Here is an 18,556-nt window from a genome sequence, read left to right as displayed (position 1 = left end):
TTCGGAGGTTTTGTGATTTGGGTGTACAACAACATGGGGTGTTTCGCGACGGAATGACTTGGATATGTGTGGTCTATTAACATCAATTGTATCTTTTTATCTCATCTGCAACGCTGTAAACATCTAATCAGCTGTAGTGGTGATGATCTTGCCATCATCATCGTAAAAGATCTCCTTAGCCTTGACAGATCTCAAGTGATCCACACCCTTGCTCAACTCGCAGTCATGGTAGAAGAGATATGTCTTGCCCTTGAACTCGACAATGGAGTGATGTGTCGTCCATCCTAGCACAGGCTCTAGGATACGTCCACCATAGGTGAAAGGTCCGTAAGGGCTGTCTCCTGTAGCGAAGCACAGAAAGTGTGTGTCGCCTGTTGAGTACGAGAAGTAGTACTTTCCGTTCCTCTTGTGCATCCAAGCCGCCTCGAAGAAACGTCGGTCATGGTCATCTCCCAGAATAGGCCTGCCAGTCTCAGGGTCAAGGATCTGGATTTCCTGGACTTCATCGGCGAATTGGTGCATGTCCCCGGTGAGCTTGGCTACTCTTGGTCCCTGAGCGGGAACACCCTCGCCGCTGACCTCCTTAGGACCCTGCCACTCGGGGTCGAAGATGTCGTTACCCTTCTGGTAGCATTGCAACTGTCCACCCCAGAGACCTCCGAAGTACAGATACGCCTGTCCATCCTCATCCACGAAGCTCGCAGGGTCAATACTGTAGCTTCCCTTGATGGGCTCTGGGTCAGGAGTGAAAGGTCCCTCAGGCTTGTCACCGACAGCAACACCGATGCGGAAGATTCCCTGCTTATCTCTGGCGGGGAAGTAAAGGTAGAATTTGCCGTTCTTCTCAGCGGCATCAGGAGCCCAGAGCTGCTTGGAGACCCAGGGGATGTCTTCCGTCTTTAGAACAACACCGTGGTCAACCACCTCAGCTGGTGGGTCGAGGCTCTCGGTGCTGAAGACATGGTAGTCGGCCATGTCGTACTGGTCACCATTGTCGTTGAACTTGATATCGGTCTCACGGTCGTGAGAAGGATAGACGTAGATCTTGCCATTGAAGACATGAGCCGAAGGGTCGGCGCTGTAGACGTTGGTGATGAGAGGCGCCATGATGTATGACTTTTATGAGATGTGGTGTTTTGATTGAGGGGGTTGATGACTTGCAGTGGCTTAGAGAGGACTGCCTTTAATATTTGAATGAGAATTGTAATATGATATGGATAATTGACCCCGCGTTGACTTGTAAATGCGACTTGAGGCTCATCTCAATTGATTCATTTACCCAGTCAGGCCACGCAATTACCCGGGTTGAGTTCCACACCAGATCATCAAGTGAGAAAGCCAAGCCAAGCACCTCGGCATAATGCATATGCTCTCAGTGGGAGAAAGATAGGTTGATGAAACGGTGCGACGGCTTGAATTAGCCGCCGGTAATGGGTTTTGTCCGTTCAATTGTGGCGTATTTGTTCCTGGGATATTTTACCCAAAAACATCGTGAGAGTTTTGTGGTTGTTCATCATATGTTGTCTGATGCAAGACATTTGCCTGTTGAACACTGACAGCGGAATTTAGGCAAAATAGCTACAAAATGCCGGCATGTTTTAATATGCATAATTTAGTTAGCTTGAGCCTTCAGGGTAAGTGGCAATGTGGTGCGGTAATTCATGGGACCGTCATTATCGACGTGTAATTCGTTGGCTAAAATAGAGAGGGTCTTGGTGGCCCTGGGTCTTTGAGATCATCAGGTTGAGAGTGGGAGATGGGGCTGGATGAGATATTGCGGACCTAGAAGTCTTGGACTCCAGTCTCGCCTTGTCTTGTTGATAGCTGAGCCGAGGATTCATCCTCATCTATCCAACTTGGCTCTTCATCGTCGAACCAAGCATCTTGAACGTCTCGTCTGATCATGGTATCGAGATCTTCATCTGCGTCGACGGGCTTATAGTCAAAGTCCTCGTCTAGACCATGAACGAAGCGCTCTTCAAGGAACGCATGCCATAAGAGAAGGCCATGAGCTTTATCAGCTGCTGGCTTCTCCCAAGGATGTTCAAGATCACCACCTGAGCTCTCAACGTCACCATCTTTGAGCCGCGAGAGCTTGAGCTCTCCTCGTTGCAAGTCAGCCTCGAGGGTTCTTCCATAGCCTTTTGCTTTGCCCTCGGCTTCACGCTCCGAGGCTGACTGGAACCTCTTCACTAGCCGCTCGTACAGCACGGGATCTAGGCGCAAAGTTAGGTTGGGAGCTGGGGATGATCGAGTAGTACGGCTTTACCAGCGAGCTCGTGCTCCAGGTTATCAAAGTATGACGGATGCCGACTAAGGTACTCTCGTCGTCGGTTCTGCGCCTGAATTTGTGCAGTCCAAGATGGAGATTTGGGTACGCGAGGGACGGGCCTGTCTGGTTGCTCGCCCAGAGGTTTTATGGGTGCCATAATAATGTATTGGGCTGAACAGCTGTGCTCTTGTTACGTGGTAAGAAATGTTGTAAGTTATTAATGATTGATCGACAGAAGGGTTGGTGTATGCTGATGGCGAATTGATGCGCGACCAATTATGTCAGCTTCTAAAGCTGTCAAGGTCCCCACAAGATCTCGAAATTTGAGGTTGGCGTGTTACAAACACCAAGACCTTACGTATTTGGTCGCCAAAAACATATACTCGTTTCCCCTCTTCTGCTATTGTCATTTTCTTGCTTTATGCTCTCACCCGAGTCTAATGCGTTAAAGCAAATGATTGCTGAAATGGCTGCAATCACCAACATCTTCAGATTGGGTGTCATTCTTTAACAAGAAGAAGATACTCCAACCGGAAGAATATGCTGCCAAGCTTGAACGTTCTGGCGATGTCATGGAAGAGGGCCGCGTAAAGTTCGTTCATGCTCCGGCTCCCAATGGCCTCATTGAAGGAGAAGCTGGGGTATCAAGCCACGGGGCACAAACGGTGCAATGCATGAGCAGCACTGCAGCATGTGAATTCATTGTTACATGTGAGATGTGACACAACCTCAAGAAATGGAATGATCTCAAGACGTCAGCTTTCGACTCTGTAAATCTCTTGATGAGAGATTCAGACTGACAACAGAGTTCAAAAATCAGCCCCAACGTTGAATGGACCAGGGACCCATCTTTAAAGAAGACTTTCAGAAGCCTGTTGTCAATATTTGACAGGTGAAGCGATGGTCTGAACAGAAAATAAGTCCAATTGACCTGGATAACCCCTGTCGATGGAGACGCTCGGGTGGCTTTTGAATGGGTGTAACCGTCTCGAATGGGTGCAATGAGCTGTGCATTGCACAGCTTGAGCCAATACAGGCTCGGCTTAAAATTGCACTGTACAAAAAACGAGCGCGCAATCACGATCGTAACGAGGCCCGAAAGCACGCCCAAAACCAAGCTTGCTTGCCTGTGCTTGATATCCTGGGGGAAGCTCTGGATCCCATCGACACTGCAACGGCGGATCTACCCCTTGGAAACTATTTTTTACTTCCGTGATATCCATGACAGGCCTTTTCTCTTCCTTTCCTGATTCTGGTCTTTATTCTTGGGATCGTCAGGTTCTTTATTCCCCTTTTAATCCTTATCGGCCTCGCTTGTTGATACCCTGTTCGAAGAGCTTTTGCCTGTTTGCTTGTCGATAATATTGCGAAGCTCGGTACTGACCATTCACTTGCAATTTTTGTTGTCTTCACTCATCCAATCTTTTAATTTTCGTCTCTTTTGTCTTGGTTATTTCTTAACCGAATGTGCATGAACAGTCGGAACGTTGTCTTAGTCTCCCTGTTATATCGCCTCACCTTCAAACTCCGACTCCACGTCCCCGTCGCGTCCTGCCAACATAGGATGTCAATGTCAACCTAATGGGAGCTACCGATATCGCCTCGCGCCTTCGAGCCAAGTTCACCAAAAGGCGACACTCGACGGCGGGTTCTCATGCATCTTCAAATCGGAGCATAACGGACACCACCTCGTCGTCGTTCGGGAGTCGTCACTTGTGGGATCGCGATCGTGATCGAGCTCGTGATGGAGACGGGGATCGTTCGTCTCAGCGGGCTGTGAGCAATTCGAGGGGCACAGATAGTAGCCGACGTGGTATGACAGCGACGCCTGATAATTCGCATCGACAGCGCGAAGATGGCGATGATTTAGCAAAGCTTGGGGTTTCTCGAGAGGTTTCAGAAGCAGCAAACTCAAACTCAAACTCAAATCCAGAGTCAGCGGCCAAGAGTTCCTTGGAAATAGGTGCTGAAGCAGCGGTCCCACCCGCTAACGACAATTCCACAGCGCCTGACACCACGAGCGAACCACTGAAACAGCCGTCTCCGTCTCCGTCTCCGCCTATGGATCAGCAGAGCCTCGATGACCTGGATGAAGAGCCTGACACAACCGCCACTAGCTCTAGCGACCAGCTCCCGCCCCATAGCGATCTGCACCCGCCACAGCCTCATCCACGACTTCACTTCAATCAACCACCGTTGCTGTCTCCCTCACTTCATCCTTCTGAACAGCCTTCACCATCGCGTCTGCGCCAGGCAAGCTCCAATCTCGACCGTATTCACGAAGACTCTCAGGACTTAGAACCCCCATCACCTACTGCGCGCCCAAGAAAGATCGCAAGTCTCGAGTTGGACGCTGGTTCTGAGCTTGCTGGTCACAATGACGACGACCTGTTGAGTCTCGACCAAGCTCCCAACTCTCCAAAGTCTGCCGCCTTTGTGCCTCTGGCGGCAGCAACCCCGACGACATTTGTCGCACCGTCTCCTGGTCTCCCACAAGCTGGAACCCCTGGCTCTCCGTCACGACCAGCCCCGCCGCCCCGACGGCAAAGCTTGCTGTCGAATCGCCAGACGACCTTGATCAATACGCTCCTTTCAAGCCCATCCGCAAACGAACCCGGATACAGTCAGAACAGCACATACGCGCCTATTAACGGAAATATGGTGACCCGAAAGATCTGGGTCAAGCGACCTCATGCCTCGCCGACCCTCGTTACCGTCAACGAAGATGACCTGGTCGATGATGTCCGCGATATGATTCTACGTAAATATTCAAACTCACTCGGTCGAAGCTTCGACTCTCCAGACATTAACATACGTATTATTCCTCGCGATCAACATTCAGAACGTGTTCTCAACCCTGAGGAGCCCATGGGCCGGACTCTCGATGCTTATTATCCAGGTGGACAAACCGTTGAAGAAGCTCTTGTAATTGACATTCCAAGACGTGCGCCCAAAGCTTCCCCACGCCCCGTCGTTCCAGCATATGTTGGTAACATCTACTACAGCGAGGACGGTCGGCCTACAGAAACAAGCGATGGCTACTTTCCTTCGGTCGTCGCCCATCCTGGCGCTGTCGGCTCACCACATCTTCCAGTTGCGGTTCCAGCGCATGTTAATCCCCAGGCCCCGCACTCAATCGCAGTATTAGGGACTGGCCATATTCCTCCTATTCCATCGCCTGGTAGATCACGCGCATACCGCGATCGTCCGGATCGTCCCAGATTAGGCCGTACTCACACATCGTCGCCAACACTGATTGCTAACGGCTCTGCTGTGTCACTGGCCGCCGCCGCCGCCGCGAATCATGCGAACCACGGTACGCAACACTTCAACCCGAGGCTACCACATTCACGAACTCATTCAAACTCTTCAGATCAACCTGGTATGCCGCCTGCTGCCCCTCCTCTACCGACACCTCCTGCCCCCGAGCCTTCGGCAGTCCGTGTATCGACACCTCCAGTCAGGCCAACTTCACCTCGACCTACGGCGAAAACCAAGAAGAATAAAAAGGCCGAACATCCTAGTTTACCGCCGGGCATGCTCAATGGCGGCGTGCCTCCTATCAATGTCCTGATTGTGGAAGATAACCCCATCAACTTGAAACTCTTGGAAGCCTTTGTGAAGCGCCTCAAGGTGCGATGGTCAACCGCCATGAATGGACGAGATGCTGTAAAGAAGTGGAGGAGTGGTGGATTTCACTTGGTTCTGATGGATATCCAACTTCCAGTCATGAACGGTCTCGAAGCGACTCGTGAGATTCGAAGATTAGAACGAGTTAACTCAATTGGTGTCTTTTCATCATCTCCCGATGGTGTGGTCACGACGGAAAACCCTGACGAACTCGACGACAAAGACCGCCTCCAGAATCCCTCCTTGTTCAAGAGTCCTGTGATTATTGTCGCTTTGACCGCTAGCTCCTTGCAGAGTGACCGACACGAAGCTCTAGCCGCTGGTTGTAACGACTTTTTGACCAAGGTATGTAAATCGCACTGACAGGGCAGAGATATTTAGCTAACTCATGATACAGCCCGTCAACTTTGTCTGGCTAGAGCGTAAGGTAATGGAATGGGGTTGCATGCAGGCCCTCATCGACTTTGACGGCTGGCGCAAGTGGAAGGAGATTTCTCAAGAAGCCGAGGAGACCGCCGCTGCTAAGAAGGCAGCAGTCGCAGCAGCCAAGGCCAAATCAAAGAAGAACCGACTCTCGATGACCAAGCCCGGTTGATAGCTTCAGTTGGATGTACGAAGATACATGCCTTACAGCAACTGGGCTGGTCTTGATATTAGAATCTACGCCAGGAAACAACAAATATTCTGGTAGAATTCGAGACGAGCCAAACACGAGTCATTGGTATTATTCACCCGCTGAGGCAACAGCAAACATGAGTTGCCTCAGAGATCTATCTGCTACCCATAGTTTTCGTCATAGGATTAATGTTTGGCATTTGATGTTTGTTGGGAGCTGGGTAAGAAGGGATTTGTATAATGGTTGCAAAGCATGATGACGCAGGTAACAGGTACATACGTATACCAATGTTTATAATGCCACAAGACTTGAATAATACATGTCGAGAGGACGCAAGCTTTAGTTCGAAGCTGCAGCACGATATTGATGTTTCTGGTAATGTGAACCATGAGCTCGAGTACGCTTCAGTTAGCGAGGTAAGTCCAGTCGTAGATTGTACCAAGGCTTGAGAATCAATTATACAAATACTCCTCATCTCATCTCTTGGACAAGAGCTTCTATCATTGTCCCACTACAATATTAGCATGAGGGTCCTTAGGTGGATCGCGAGGTTGGTGATGCCGGATAATTAGAACTTCCGGTGGATGAAAATTACTGCACTCTTTGGAACAACATTAAACACCTCCAAACAAGCGCAGCCTTTTTCCGACCTGACATCCAACCAATTCTAATCAATTGGTCCTGGGTCGCATGTAATGCAGCAGAGAGTCAGAGAGAATCTGAAGCTGCTGTAACCATGCCTCCTCGAGTGCGCGGTGCATCGACGCCGCTGGCTGGCCTAGATGCCACCATTTCCCTCTCCACGAGGACCTCCGCCTCGTCCACTCCGTTCCTCCGAACCTTCTCGACAACACCATGCCGCGAGAAGATGAGCAAGGGTCGTGCGAAGATGTTCGAGTGGCTGAGCTCCGGCACTGGCAGGAATCTTGCCGAGCCTGGCAATGGTCCTAATTACCTGGGTCCTCACAATGATCAGCCTTTTCCTCTCAACCCCCTCTTCCGAAGTCAGCCTGTGCTCTCTGATGCGACGAGGGAGATCATCTATGATAAGGTGACGGCGAAGGGAGAGTCTCTGAAGGCGGTGTCTGCTGAAATGCACATCGACGTGAGGAGAGTTGCTGCAGTTGTGCGACTAAAGGAGGTAGAGAAGCAATGGATTTCCGAAGTAAGTACCATCCCAACGAAGCTCTATCTGCCCTGCTATATGATGAGACCAAACAAAATTTTCGATTAGTCTTGAAGACACATACATGGTTATACTTTTATATACTCTGATAGCATCATCTGATTTGGGCTTGCATTTTACTTGTTCGATAGCAATGCTAACCAACTTCAAGGGCAAGCAATTGGCAACACCATACGCCAAGGCAGTTATGAAGATGCTACCCAAGACACATTACAATGAAGGCGAGGAGAATGTACCTCACGAGCCCATCAACGAGATTCACGTACACAACCTTACCCTACAACAACTATTCACTCCCGTGTCAGAATCCCGACACTTCACAAGAGAAGATGCCGCCAAGGCCTTCCATGACAAGATGCTCTCCGCCGATCAACGATCACCTCAACCCGAGCTCATCAAGATGGAGCGAGACATCATCAAGGGCACTGCACGACCAGACGCACTGGCCAAGTTCAAGGCAGTCACACAAGCAGACGAGGACAGAGTAGCCAAGAAGATTCTAGACGAGCGTAAGCGCGAGGAGGAGCGAACAAGGCGCGTCAAGACAGATCGCTACGAGTTCCGCTTTAAGGAGATTAACGTTGATGATGTCGGTCGTGATGGTCGGTCGAGGAAAGGAACGGGTTGGCGGTATGGTGCGCCGTTTGAGGACCGCAAGCGTGGGTTGGTCAAGATTCCTACGTCGGTGCCTTGAAGTGTATGAATATATATGGGATATGGGGTGGCGCCAACTGTACTATACGAATACCAACGCCATGTATTAATTAGACATGGACTGTATACTCGTCCAGAGATGATGAACAGCGCTTGCATTTCTGTATGTGATCTTCTATATGAATCTTGCTAACTTTGTGCCATTGACATTGATGTTCCTCATAAACATGAGTCTTTATTCATATCTCATCGAGACTATTGCCTGCTCTCCTCAGGGACAATCAAGTTCTTTCGAATCTGCTCAAGATCATCCTCTGTCAGACCGCAGTTCTTGACAACATACTCCTCGACAGAGCCATGCTGTTTACGAAGTGCTTCCAAAGCAGCAAGCATGTTCTCGGGTTTGGCTCCCAGCAATCGTTGAGCACCTTCAGGGTTGGCTCTCAGTTCGGGGCTCTTCATCACAGCCGCAAGAAGCTCCTCTCTAAAGTCACCAAGGCCAACCTCAGTCAAGCCATACTCGTGAGCGATAGTCCCTTCATCCACACCGCATATGGATAAGATGAAAGCGCAGACTACACCAGTCCTGTCTTTGCCAGCGGTGCAATGAATGAGTAAGGGTGAAGGATCCGGTCTGGCAAGATGTGAGAGAATAGTGTTGATAGAATCCGTTCCCGTCTCCCAGATTCCCCGATAAGCTTCAACAAATCCCTGACTACCCTCGGCAGTATAATTCCGAAAGCGCAACGCAATAGCCTCCGGGCCGTAATCCTCGTCTAGAAAGACCGGAGTGAAGACCCGTTGGGCACCGGGCCACTCTCGGGTTCCTGTAGCGTAGCGCTCGATCTCAGTTCGCGAGCGCAAGTCGTAGACGTGTGAGATCTTGAGGTCCTGTAGCGCTGAGACGCCGTCTTCGGTGAGACGGGATGGTTCCGCTGAACGGAAGATGAGGCCGGATCTGATTGTGTATCCGGGGCGGGACTTAATAGGCAGCGGATGGCCTCCGAGATCTCGGAAGTTCGGGAGGCCGGCGATGGCATGGAAAGGAGGGCCGAGGTTTGCCATGACTCAAACGCAGTAGAGAAGTTAGATAGTGCGATATAGTGTCTACCTTAGATCTATTACAGGTAGAGTTATTATTGTAGAGGCCTTGTCAAGAGAGTAATATATGGCGATTAATGTTGGTTGGAGGTGGGGCGTCATCAGTCATGCCTCGGTCCAGAGACGGGTATAAGTCAGAGCCAAATTTAGAGCCTCTCCCCTTTAAAATGATATTTGTGTTGAAAATGATTCATTTGTTGTTTAGATATGTAGAGTTAGACTAAAGTTTTGTCTCATCTTGTAAGTTCCAAGTTTGTCAATGTCCACAATCACAAGACTTAGCACTGGTAGGCTAGCAATAAACAGTCACTTCGAAGGCCATGATGTTAAAGAGCGTAAATAGTTGGATTTTAAGATAAATAAGCCAAACAAAGCAAAGCAAGCGCGAGCCCCCCTTCTAAGTTTTCGAAAGACCAGGTATTTTAAGCAAAAAGCCCAAGACAAACGTCCTCCAACTCCAAAGATCTAGGCCATCCACATCTCCTACTAATACAAGCTGAACCAGTCTGCAAGAGAAAGATAAAACCTCAGTGTCAAAATCGAACTGAGTCGGGCGTGTCACATCTTAACAGTAGATACAGCGCCCGCAGCGAGGGACCTGACAAGCAGGGCAAGAAGCGTCAAGCTCGAGATTCTGCCAGCCGTGGTTGCAGTTGCACTGTAGAAGTCAGTATCGTCTCGAACATTTTCAATTTTGGTTTGTTGATCACATACACATTGCCACTGAGATACGGCGTCGACGAGTTGCCCACGGTTACCAGCAGAGCAGGCAGTAGAAGCGCTGGAAATGGTTAGACACTATTTATGTAGGTAATAATAGCGGATGTTTTCGACTTACAAGTTAGCGCAAGCCATGGTTGATGGTATTGTTGGGTTGATTTAGTAGTAGAGTTAAGTCTTTGAGGTGGAGTGTTGTAATCCGTAGACACAAGATGTGTTAGAGTGTTGGTGAGTGTTGGTGAGTGAGGAACTGTGTTGGTATCATGATCAGACATATGCAGATGCTATGGTTATATAGAAAGATATGGACAATTCAATGCAAGGCGTACATGATCGGAAGGTCTGTAAGTTACGAGTTCCATTCAGCAACAAGTCCATTGTTAGTTGGCACAAATCACACGAGATGAAGTCCAAGTCAGTGAATACCAGGGATTAAAGTTCGAGGCGATAGCAGTGCCACGTTTGATACTATAGCTGCGATGATTATCTGCTTGAAAGAGTGTTTCCATCTTGTTAGTGGGAATACGAAGCAAGTTTGCAATAGTCGTTGTTTGGCTATGGAGCGAAGGGGACAGGATGAAAGGGGGATGCCTCAGGGAACTACTGCAGGGCGATTGAGCATAGCCCTGTTTCTGGAAGGTTTAGGCTCGTTGTTCTTCGCAAATTCGAAACGCTTGGTTTGTTTGTTCGACCAAGGCAGCTACTTTGAATCAGCCAGGAGTCTTGTTTAGCATCGAGTCTCGTCTCGTATGCGAGGCGATGCTGGAAACTAGACTGTGCCTCAACAGCATGCAGTTACAGCTAGGCAAAACTATAGGGAATAATACGGCATTTGATTCATTCTATCATCCTAACTCGCCTCGTATTCATAGACCCTACAGAGGAACCGTTCCCTCAATTCAAACATGAGGCTCTGTGGGATGCGGCTCAAAATCTCATGTGACTCAGCAATTTGGTTGGCAGGCTGAGTCAATTGAAACAAACACAGCCCCCTCCAGTTCCCTGCCAAACCATGTGGCTTTCTAGCCAATGATATCCAATTGATCACTGTTTTCGGCATGAGTTTATTAGCCTCTAAGTACTCAGAAGCGAGAGTCGGGGGAATAATGGCAATGCCAATATGAGCATTTCAACGTCGTATCTTGTCCCGCAATTCTGGTGTTCTGATCCTCGTTATTGGGTTTAGCGTTTACCGGAAACGCCGTATTACTTGAGGCATCTGCAGCCAAGATTGATGATGCTACACATGTTCCTTGATGAACCCGGGGTTTTGGGTGAAGCAAGCCTACCCTATTCTCAAACAGCGCTTTCACACGATCACATTAAGCTCATGATCAGGAAACAATGTACCAGTAAATTAGCATAGCCTCGTAAACTATAAGCTTATTCGATTGACTCAGGCAGCGATGTTTATCCTCGCCAACAGTGGAGACGTGCTTGTCATGAGTGAGACGGTTGGAGCTTATCCAATCAACCTCACACTTTCGTCCCTCGTATTCTCACCGACTTCCAAAAACCGCATCAACAACATTGGGCTTCTCATGGATATTAGCTTAGTCTACTCACATGCCATTCTTACGAACATGTGATTTTCAACTCGAGTTAATTTCCCACTTGTCTCAATATGTGAATCTCAAAAGTCACGCTTGAAATTGTCATGCGCGCCATTAAATTCGCTGACTAACTTGGTAAGCCTCAATATGATGGATGACCTCAAACTTCGAGAACTCTTCTTTTATCAGCACTAGTTTCTCGAGACCACCTGATCTAAAACATTTGCATTTTCAACGATGCACATTCCTGAACCCCCAGACCGAATTCCGTTTTTGTTTCGGGGCGAAAATACTGTAGGGCGGTCGTGATAGTGATGTAAGATAAGAACTGTTGGGACTGTTGACGTTGAACTTTGAAAAGACTCAAACTCAAGGTTGTAAATTACCTGCTAAACTGATAAACTTTAACAACTCACCCGCTAATAATTTTCAGCTCTGGATGACTTTCTCTTGAAGGGATCGATCACAAGGCGGCCTCTAAAGAACGGAAGTTGGATAATCCGAGGCCTCTAGAACAGAGACTCAGGGTCTAGATGTCAGGTCATGCATCGACTAAAACAAGCTTGCTCTAAACTACGTCATCGGTCATATCAGTGATTCACGACAATTTCCAAGGGTGAAATTAAATTCTGTTAAGTTTTAGGTCGATCTCGCTTCTTAGGTCGCAGGAATGACGGCAGAGGCTTCCCCTTCGCTACGCTATTAATTAACTGGCGGTCTACCCTATGATATCTTGCCAAGGTTGACAATTTTGTACGCCCAGTCAAAGTGACGCTTCAGTGACCAGCTCATTTTTTGACTCATCCTAATAAACCCGCGATCCTCCTTCTTTTGCGCCTGCGCCTGCGCCTGCGGTCAATTAATCACTGACCCGCTTCGACCGACGATAACCTCATCCCGTCAATCTTTTCTCGTAATATCTAAGCGACCATGGGTATCAAGGATCTAGCTATTAGCTATGTGGTGTTTTCCACCATCCACTTCTTCCTATTCGCACTGGCTCTGACCACTATCGGTTTGTATGGTACCGACCTTCATAATGCGAACAAGCAGGGCAAATACTCTGATTCTAAGTGGGTGGGTGACTCCCTCCGTTCGTCAATGTGCAAATGCACATTGTTACAATACAGTGCTTACAAAAGTTCAATGCACAGGTCTACGCCGTGGTCGTTGGTAGCATCTCTGCCGTGACGTGTGTACTCTACTTTATCCCGTTTGTACTGCGCGTCGCCGGCTTTGTTGTCGCGATATGGGACTTTATTCTGTTTGTCCTCTGGATCGCCCTCTTCGGCGTCTTTGGCAAGGTGCGTTATCAGTGCTTACTGCAAACGGTCGACGGCATCGTTTGGCTGACCTGTGAAACCTGCAGATGTACATCAATGAGGACGCCGAGGGTGACGGTGGTGTCAGACGCATGAAGAACGCGGTCTGGGTTGATCTCGCCAGCGCCCTCCTCTGGCTCATTGCTACCTTGGCGGCCTTGGGCTACTGGTGGAAGCACCGTGACACTCGATCCCGCTTTACTGGCCGCGCTCATGTCTGATCAAGCACAAACGGGTGCATCAAACCCCCTCAGACAGAGACGGACATATTGAGGATGGTTGCATAGGGGGATACACAAATGCAACTCACGACGGAGATATTCGGCAATGGTAATGGAACGGTAATGGGAGGGAGGCCTGCAGGTCGGGCTGTTTGTGTGCGTGTGTGCTGGGATGAGAATGGATGAGATGAGATGGATGTTGGCACGACTTTGATACCATTATTTTCTTCTGTGTTTCCTTCCTTTTCCTTTTTCGACAAAGACTGCTTGTTCCTGAAACACTAATATCTGCACTGAACTCAAAATTTATCACTATCAACTGAATCGAGAATATCACACTTATTAGTGCAACCATCTACGGCAGCCTCCCGTACGGCGTGCAACATCGTTTGTGAGATGGGTGGCTAGATCTACCAATGGCCGCCGGCATGAGTGAAACTTGCTTAACCAATGGACAGTCAACGGACAGTCACTGTAGGATTTATGCTGTGAAATCACCACCGACATTGGCATTGGCAGCACAAGCCAAGAAAGTGCAGCTTGCCGAACCACCGTTTACGCCAAGACAGAGTGATATCCGAGATACCTTTTCCTTAGTACCCTGAAGAACGTCGATATGGCACCACCACAGCGAAGGATGTTGCACCAAAGAGACCAGGACCAAAAGTAGAAAAGAGAGAGAGAGTAAAGAGGGGCGAGCGTCGATCGTCGATCGTGGACAGGTTCGCCTCCAACGCTTCTGAGGGGTGATGTGACGATGACGGATTTTTCTCAGAGGGAGAAGGGGTCTTTTTCCTTTTTCAAGGGTCCGGCTTTTGACTGGCTGCGTCTACCGCTCTGACCTTTGTGTCTCGACCCTGACCCTGAAGGGATGAGGATTTTCGACTCACGGGCGAGACCAAGCGGCGCTTGTGAGCGGGCCAAGCCAAGCTACTCTCTTGCCATGACGTCGATCAGATGCCTGATGGAAGCTTCAAGTGGGGGCCGCTTCTAAAAGCCCGTTTGTTTTCGGTGCAAGGATCTGTTGATCTCTTGTATTCTTTGTTGATACCGGCGGAGATGTTGGGCAGCTTTGATGGTGATGCGAGTGTTGATCGTATCCTGTAGAGGCGGTAAGTTAAGCGATAAGGACAGTAGGTGGGAATAAACCACGACAGTTGACATTCGATACGAGCGGTCAAATGCGCAAATGTCTCATTGATACCATCTTTTTCTGGTTCATGGTGGTTGTGAGCAAGTTGTAGTGATACGAGGGTCTAAGATTGCGAATACCCATAATGGTAATTGTTAGCAAATGCGATCATAAGTTCCCGAATATAATATTGATCACATTTTATCCACCTAAGAACTGACCTTGCACGTAACAGTACATAATACCTATAGTACATGCAAAATTGTCTCTCCACAAAGCGTGACTGTGACTCTTTGGTGCCCTAGTCTTCCAAGACTTGGAAATCAAAATATTCGCGGAGTCGGCTGAATGCACCGTCTCAAACGGCGTCATTGATCAAATACAAACCAAGGAGGGAGGGGGTTTTCAAAGGGTCCCTACAGCAAATCTCAGGGACTAATTCGTCAGTCGGACGTTTGACCGCGAGTTCTAATTCGTCTCTAACAAGGTATCGTCGCTTTTCATCTGACTCTCGCTGTGGATGTCACAACAAAATAAACCTGTGTGCTTGGTTTCTTTGTTTGCGTTGGTGGCTTTGAGCGGCTCACAGGGGTCGTCCCGCATGTATTTCCTTGGCGTTCTGTACGGATACGGCGCATGCAACCAGGTACAAATCAAGGGTCACCCTAACAGAATGTGCCTCAAAAGTCCTAGCGGGATACCTGCCAAACTCGTGGTTGCATGTCGCGTTTCCAAAATGGGTACCTTTAAGCGGGTTCCAACATCGGAAACATTGGGAAACCCGCTGCAGAGGTCACCGTATGAAGTGGAAGTGATCCACTAAACTTCGCCTTGCCCTGGATCTTGGGCTCTCGTCCCGATGTTCCTCGTTTGACAAACTCCGGACCTGATTTGTTACGAGAGTCTAGAATTCCACTTTTTGGTGGTTGGGAGGCGCTGGAAGGAACCAGGATGGAACGGGAGAGCCAAGATCAATTCTGACATCCATGGAAGAGTGTGTCTAGCGAGTGTGTCTCGCTTGCGATAACAAAACCGTTTCGGAACCCTTCGATCTTCATTTCTTAGGGAACCCTTCATTTCTCGCCCAAATAGGCATACACTTCACTCATCTTACTCACTGTACTGTACTGCTGTGCTTGCTTACATACTACACTGCAGTGCAGCGTTGTGTGTTGTGTTGCGTGTTTGCCTTTTACATCTTGACGCCGCCATCACATTCTTGAGTTACCGCTATTATTCGCCTCTCTTCCTTTATCCATCCTCCGTGGCATTCCGTCCAATACATTCATAAAGTCACTCTATTGTACTCTTATTATCTCTCTTGGCCGCCCGTCATTTGCGACACCGACCTGCCTGCCCCTCACTGTTTATCATCAAACCTCCCCGACTGCCGCGACCCTCCCCGTGAGCGCGACCCTGAGCATTCATTCCTGTCCACTCGATCTTCTGGTTCCTCTCAACCCTTCATATATACTTATGCAGCGACGTTGGCGCCTGATTCAAGACTCGGGCTGGGTTCTCAGTCAGGCGAATGCTTATTCTCCAAAAGACCAAAGACTCAAACCTCAGACATTGAATCACGACTGCAACGACGATATGGCCAGTTTTGCCAGAACCATCAAATCTCCTTACTTATCGCCTCGACTGCGACCTTCCATGTCGGGGCGTTCCATGTCTGCGAATTCCGACCATTCCAACTCTCCTGAAAGCCCACGATCCGAGGAAATTATTGGCGAATTTGACCTATCTGGACGAAACACCCCAGCGATTCCATCCTCAAGACAAAACCAACCACGAGACGGATTCTTTGACCTTGACGACGTTGGTTCTCGCACTTCCTACTTTTCAGGTAAGCTACCTTAGCATTGACATTGTACGGAATGCTTGGAATGCATATCCAATATCCAGTCGTTTGACCCCTGATTGCCCATCCATCCCCACCTTCCTCTGATGATCTTCCATCACCTGGCCTCAAATGAGTGATCTCAACCTCTTTGCGGCCGGACGTCGGGGCTATCCTCCGGCCGATGATCCCGGACGGAGACGGGCGGTGCTCAACCCGGCAGCTGGCATCGCATCGTGCAAAAACCTCCGAGGCCAGACACGTTCTCTTTCTCAGACTTGGTTCGGCGCCACAAGTTCCCCTCAACGAACCCAAGAGACCCTGACACATGGCATAAAATCTAGTTGTACACCACCAAAAAGTATGTACAACGAATGGATGCGATGCTGTGTAAAGAAAGGGGTGTTTGTGCTGAGGAGGTCGAATCATGTAACAGCCGCCTCCACGCTGCTGTCCCTGTCCCACGGCGCAATGCATCAATAGTTATGCCTATCAACGCTACTCAAGTTAGTTATTGGAGCATATTAACCAATGATTCATCCGGCGATTGACTGGCGCAAAGCGCGCCGGGCGGGATTGAGGTCTCGGGAGGCTCCCGCACCCCCCCCCCCCCCCCCGTTTTCGAGAATGCCATATTGGCTTCTCAAGCTTCTCCATCTTCAACCATCAGATCAATCTTGAGTCGTTGCTCTTCAGTTGACTTGTCACGCTCCCCATTCCCACAATTCTCCTCACTTTATTTCGCTCATCTTTTCCTTTTCCCCTCAAATCATCTGCCCTTTCTCCACCTCTTCTCAATCATTTCCGAGTCAAAATGTCTCTTGTACGGGGATATGGCCATGCTTTATCGCGCTACTGATGTCTCCCCCCACACTCACTTCCCAGCCATCGCGGGGTAGTCTAGCGGCCCCCATCGACTATCCTCCCGGGGTTGGCCGTTGAGTGACGCCTGCACTGAACTGGACTGCACTACCGGCTTTTGCTTGAAAATGTTCTTATATCCTGTGCTATTCCTCAATTATCCTGTTTTCGATCTTGTTGTCATCGACCCTCGTCACTACGCATTCGGTCATCGTAAACCTTATTCTCTTCTCAAAAGCCCTTTTTTTACTTACATGTCCCCTCTTAGACGACAACGAGAAGTCTGCTCCTGGCACTCCATCAGCTCCCTCAACCCCGCGCAGCCGCAGCCACGTTCGACCTATAGCTATCGATCTACCTCAACTCAAGCGTTTCACTTCCGCTCCCGCACGCACGCCTCCCGAGCCCTTATCTGCAAGAGGTGACCTTCCTGGGTAAGACATGCCATGTTATCTCAATTCATTCCATTGATCTTTCCGCGTGGACTAACACCGTTGCAGAGGTTACTTTCCACTCCACGAGGATCCTAACAGTCGTGTCCATCGACCACACCCTTTCCAACATCATCCGGACACTCGCATGAGCCGTCTCATCTCTGAATCGGGACCAATCTACGCGGACTCTCCCACTTCTCATCCAGCCCAAAGTGCAGTCATGTCTCACTCAAACACTCCCGTCGCTTCCTACCTTGCTCCAGGCTTCCATGACCACCCTGTTCCTATGGGCAAATACTACCCATCCAACTACGAAAGTAGAAATGGCGCTCAATCAAATCTACGACCTCCCTTGTCTGGAAGCGTGTCGTCCAACATTGGAGCCGATTCCAATGCAATTCCTCGTGCAAATTCCCAGTCGAACCCCGAGAGCGAGCTTCGTCGTAAGTTACAACAGTATCAACGCGATATGATTGCACAAGCGAGTATGGCTGCAAATGAGCTTATTAGCAGCTCGGCCAAATCTGGCGATAAGCCTGGTTTGTCACTCAATGACCTTCCTCTCCGGGACTCTCGCTTTGCTACTCCCGGCTGTCAGAAGCCCTTATCACCCAGACTTCTTCCTATGGGAAGTCCTGGCCCTGTCACCCCCATGGACCTCGAAGCCATTGGAGCTGGCGACTACATCAGTCGCTAAACTATGGCGCCATTTGACAAATTTCTGTCTCTTACCAGTTATTGTGTTGGGATCTTGAGATAGAGTGGCATATGCATACAGATTGGGCATGGTTCTTGCATTGAAACTGGCTGGACTTGTTATTTTCATTCGACAAAGGGCGTTGGTTGGAGAGGAGCCCATCAGTGGCCTGATATTCCTCCTAGGTGGCATTCAGCGTGTTATTTAGCTGCATCTGGTACAATTTGATACCGTACGTGTTGAGGCATGATACCCATAGAATACATTTCATTTGTAAGGACTAAATGGTGACCGCTAGGCCACTCATTTCCGCA

At 49.2% G+C, this 18,556-nt stretch overlaps 8 protein-coding genes across 8 annotated transcripts; 4 read left to right on the top strand and 4 right to left on the bottom strand.

Annotated features, from left to right (window-relative positions):
- Nucleotides 1-123: 123 nt before the first annotated feature.
- BKA55DRAFT_502311 (glycosyl hydrolase) lies at nucleotides 124-1,107 on the bottom strand (the record flags this gene model as incomplete). The annotated part of the gene is made up of 1 exon (XM_046186912.1): nucleotides 124-1,107. The coding sequence occupies one exon, from the start codon at nucleotides 1,105-1,107 to the stop codon at nucleotides 124-126; it is 984 nt and encodes a 327-aa protein (XP_046053431.1).
- Nucleotides 1,108-1,782: 675 nt separating this feature from the next.
- BKA55DRAFT_685188 (uncharacterized protein) lies at nucleotides 1,783-2,429 on the bottom strand (the record flags this gene model as incomplete). The annotated part of the gene is made up of 2 exons (XM_046198756.1): nucleotides 1,783-2,216; nucleotides 2,270-2,429. The coding sequence occupies 2 exons, from the start codon at nucleotides 2,427-2,429 to the stop codon at nucleotides 1,783-1,785; spliced, it is 594 nt and encodes a 197-aa protein (XP_046053430.1).
- Nucleotides 2,430-3,688: 1,259 nt separating this feature from the next.
- Nucleotides 3,689-6,585, top strand: BKA55DRAFT_219312 (uncharacterized protein). The gene is made up of 2 exons (XM_046185227.1): nucleotides 3,689-6,247; nucleotides 6,300-6,585. Exons 1-2 carry the CDS (start codon nucleotides 3,854-3,856, stop codon nucleotides 6,495-6,497), a joined length of 2,592 nt encoding a protein of 863 aa, XP_046053429.1. The 5' UTR covers nucleotides 3,689-3,853; the 3' UTR covers nucleotides 6,498-6,585.
- Nucleotides 6,586-7,140: 555 nt separating this feature from the next.
- BKA55DRAFT_556760 (eukaryotic mitochondrial regulator protein-domain-containing protein) lies at nucleotides 7,141-8,507 on the top strand. Its single transcript, XM_046191736.1, has 2 exons — nucleotides 7,141-7,683; nucleotides 7,856-8,507. The coding sequence occupies exons 1-2, from the start codon at nucleotides 7,255-7,257 to the stop codon at nucleotides 8,396-8,398; spliced, it is 972 nt and encodes a 323-aa protein (XP_046053428.1). The 5' UTR covers nucleotides 7,141-7,254; the 3' UTR covers nucleotides 8,399-8,507.
- Nucleotides 8,508-9,793, bottom strand: BKA55DRAFT_556758 (protein-tyrosine phosphatase-like protein). Its single transcript, XM_046191735.1, has one exon. The coding sequence runs from the start codon at nucleotides 9,421-9,423 to the stop codon at nucleotides 8,614-8,616; it is 810 nt and encodes a 269-aa protein (XP_046053427.1). The 5' UTR covers nucleotides 9,424-9,793; the 3' UTR covers nucleotides 8,508-8,613.
- A 231-nt stretch (nucleotides 9,794-10,024) lies between these two features.
- BKA55DRAFT_685184 (uncharacterized protein) lies at nucleotides 10,025-10,314 on the bottom strand (the record flags this gene model as incomplete). The annotated part of the gene is made up of 3 exons (XM_046198755.1): nucleotides 10,025-10,117; nucleotides 10,174-10,240; nucleotides 10,298-10,314. The coding sequence occupies 3 exons, from the start codon at nucleotides 10,312-10,314 to the stop codon at nucleotides 10,025-10,027; spliced, it is 177 nt and encodes a 58-aa protein (XP_046053426.1).
- A 2,348-nt stretch (nucleotides 10,315-12,662) lies between these two features.
- BKA55DRAFT_685183 (uncharacterized protein) lies at nucleotides 12,663-13,275 on the top strand (the record flags this gene model as incomplete). The annotated part of the gene is made up of 3 exons (XM_046198754.1): nucleotides 12,663-12,809; nucleotides 12,887-13,036; nucleotides 13,102-13,275. 3 exons carry the CDS (start codon nucleotides 12,663-12,665, stop codon nucleotides 13,273-13,275), a joined length of 471 nt encoding a protein of 156 aa, XP_046053425.1.
- A 2,728-nt stretch (nucleotides 13,276-16,003) lies between these two features.
- Nucleotides 16,004-18,242, top strand: BKA55DRAFT_590202 (uncharacterized protein; the record flags this gene model as incomplete). The annotated part of the gene is made up of 3 exons (XM_046195056.1): nucleotides 16,004-16,256; nucleotides 17,380-17,545; nucleotides 17,612-18,242. The coding sequence occupies 3 exons, from the start codon at nucleotides 16,004-16,006 to the stop codon at nucleotides 18,240-18,242; spliced, it is 1,050 nt and encodes a 349-aa protein (XP_046053424.1).
- Between the last annotated feature and the right edge of the window lie 314 nt (nucleotides 18,243-18,556).

Source organism: Fusarium redolens, assembly GCF_020744475.1.
Source record: "Fusarium redolens strain MPI-CAGE-AT-0023 chromosome Unknown BKA55scaffold_3, whole genome shotgun sequence".
Classification (NCBI taxonomy): domain Eukaryota; kingdom Fungi; phylum Ascomycota; class Sordariomycetes; order Hypocreales; family Nectriaceae; genus Fusarium; species Fusarium redolens.
The sequence above is the reverse complement of the archived record's forward strand: the minus strand, read 5'-3'. Positions and strand labels throughout refer to the sequence as shown.